The sequence below is a fragment of the Aplysia californica genome, unplaced genomic scaffold, assembly GCF_000002075.1.
Source record: "Aplysia californica isolate F4 #8 unplaced genomic scaffold, AplCal3.0 scaffold00095, whole genome shotgun sequence".
NCBI lineage: Eukaryota > Metazoa > Mollusca > Gastropoda > Aplysiida > Aplysiidae > Aplysia > Aplysia californica.
Genome location: NW_004797365.1, coordinates 1,566,882 through 1,568,333, shown reverse-complemented (window position 1 = coordinate 1,568,333; position 1,452 = coordinate 1,566,882). Strand labels below are relative to the sequence as shown.

Here is a 1,452-nt window from a genome sequence, read left to right as displayed (position 1 = left end):
ACACACACACACACACACACACACACACACACACACGCACATGCCCACGTGCACATACACACAACAGGCAAGAGAGAAAGAGGGTGTAATAGATGAGCAGATAGAAAGAGAGGGAAGCAAAAGCGAACAAGAGAGATTGCGAAAACGAAAGAAAGAAAGAAAGAAAAAGGAATGAAAGAGAGAGACTGGGAGAGAGCGGGACGGAGAAAAGAGGGTATAGAGACAGAGAGACGCAGAGAAAGAAGGACAGAAAATCAAAAAGAGGGAGAAAGAAAGAAACAAAAGAGAAATGGAGAGCAAACAATTAGACGTGTGTGAACACACACACAGGCAGACGGACAAACCTAAACAAACAAGAGAACCACAGCCTAACCCACCTGCCATCTTTCTTGACCTCAAATTTGTTGATAAGTTGCTCCAGCTCCACATTGCTCAGGTTAACACAGAGCTCGGTGAGAACCTCTCTGAACTCCTCATTAGTCACGTAGCCAGTGTTGTACAGGTCCATGTTCACAAACTCCCGGCGGAGGTCGTCCCACAGGTAGTCCACCTGGTGGGGAGACGACAAGGACGTTATAACTGACAAGAACGTTATAAATGACAAGGACGTTATAAATGACAAGGACGTTATAAATGACAAGAACGTTATAAATGACAAGAAAGTTATACATGACAAGAACGTTATAAATGACAAGAACGTTATAAATGACAAGAAAGTTATAAATGACAAGAATATTATAAATGACAAGAACTTTATCGATGACGAGACCGTTATAAACGACAAGGACGTTCTAGTTGACAAGAAGGTTAAAAATGACAAGAACATTACTGATGAAACAAATGTTATAGATGGCAAGAATGTTACAAATGACAAGAACATCACAGACAACAAACGTTACAGACGAAAACAACATTATGCATGACACGAACACCACATTACAGACATGGTTACAGACCAGACCGTCACAGACTAAGACGTTACAGACCTTCTTAAGGCCCGGTTCATAAATGATCTAAACTTCGTCAGTAGGGGTGTACAAAACTAGGACAAAAGAATATTATTTATCCACAGACAGGAAAAATAGGTTAAAACAGCATCTAGACATGGATGTCTGAGGCCTCTATAAATAAATTATTGATGGTCAATGGCGTACAAAAGACCTGCACTGAGAGAAAAAAAGTTATCATTTACCTTTGCCCGTAGATTATCCTGCAACATGTCGGCGGCACAGTTGAGTTTACGGGAGCGGATCATGAAGTCGGCATCACCGCGTCGTGGTGGGTGGAGCTTGGCGTTCGGGAACGCCGCAGAGCGCATGGAGAAGCCAAAGTGACGTATGAACTGTGGAGAAACAGAAGCCAAAGTGACGGATGAACTGTGGAGAAACAGAAGCCAAAGTGACGGATGAACTGTGGAGAAACAGAAGCCAAAGTGACGGATGAACTGTGGAG

General features: G+C 42.8%; 1 protein-coding gene across 1 annotated transcript in view; it reads right to left on the bottom strand.

Moving 5' to 3' along the window:
• LOC101857710 (EF-hand calcium-binding domain-containing protein 6) overlaps positions 1 to 1,452 on the bottom strand; it is a gene marked incomplete in the record, with an annotated part of 46,464 nt that overhangs the window by 5,156 nt on the left and 39,856 nt on the right. Inside the window, 2 exon segments of the mRNA XM_035968895.1 lie at positions 378 to 550; positions 1,193 to 1,336. Coding sequence (XP_035824788.1) covers positions 378 to 550; positions 1,193 to 1,336 — 317 coding nt within the window.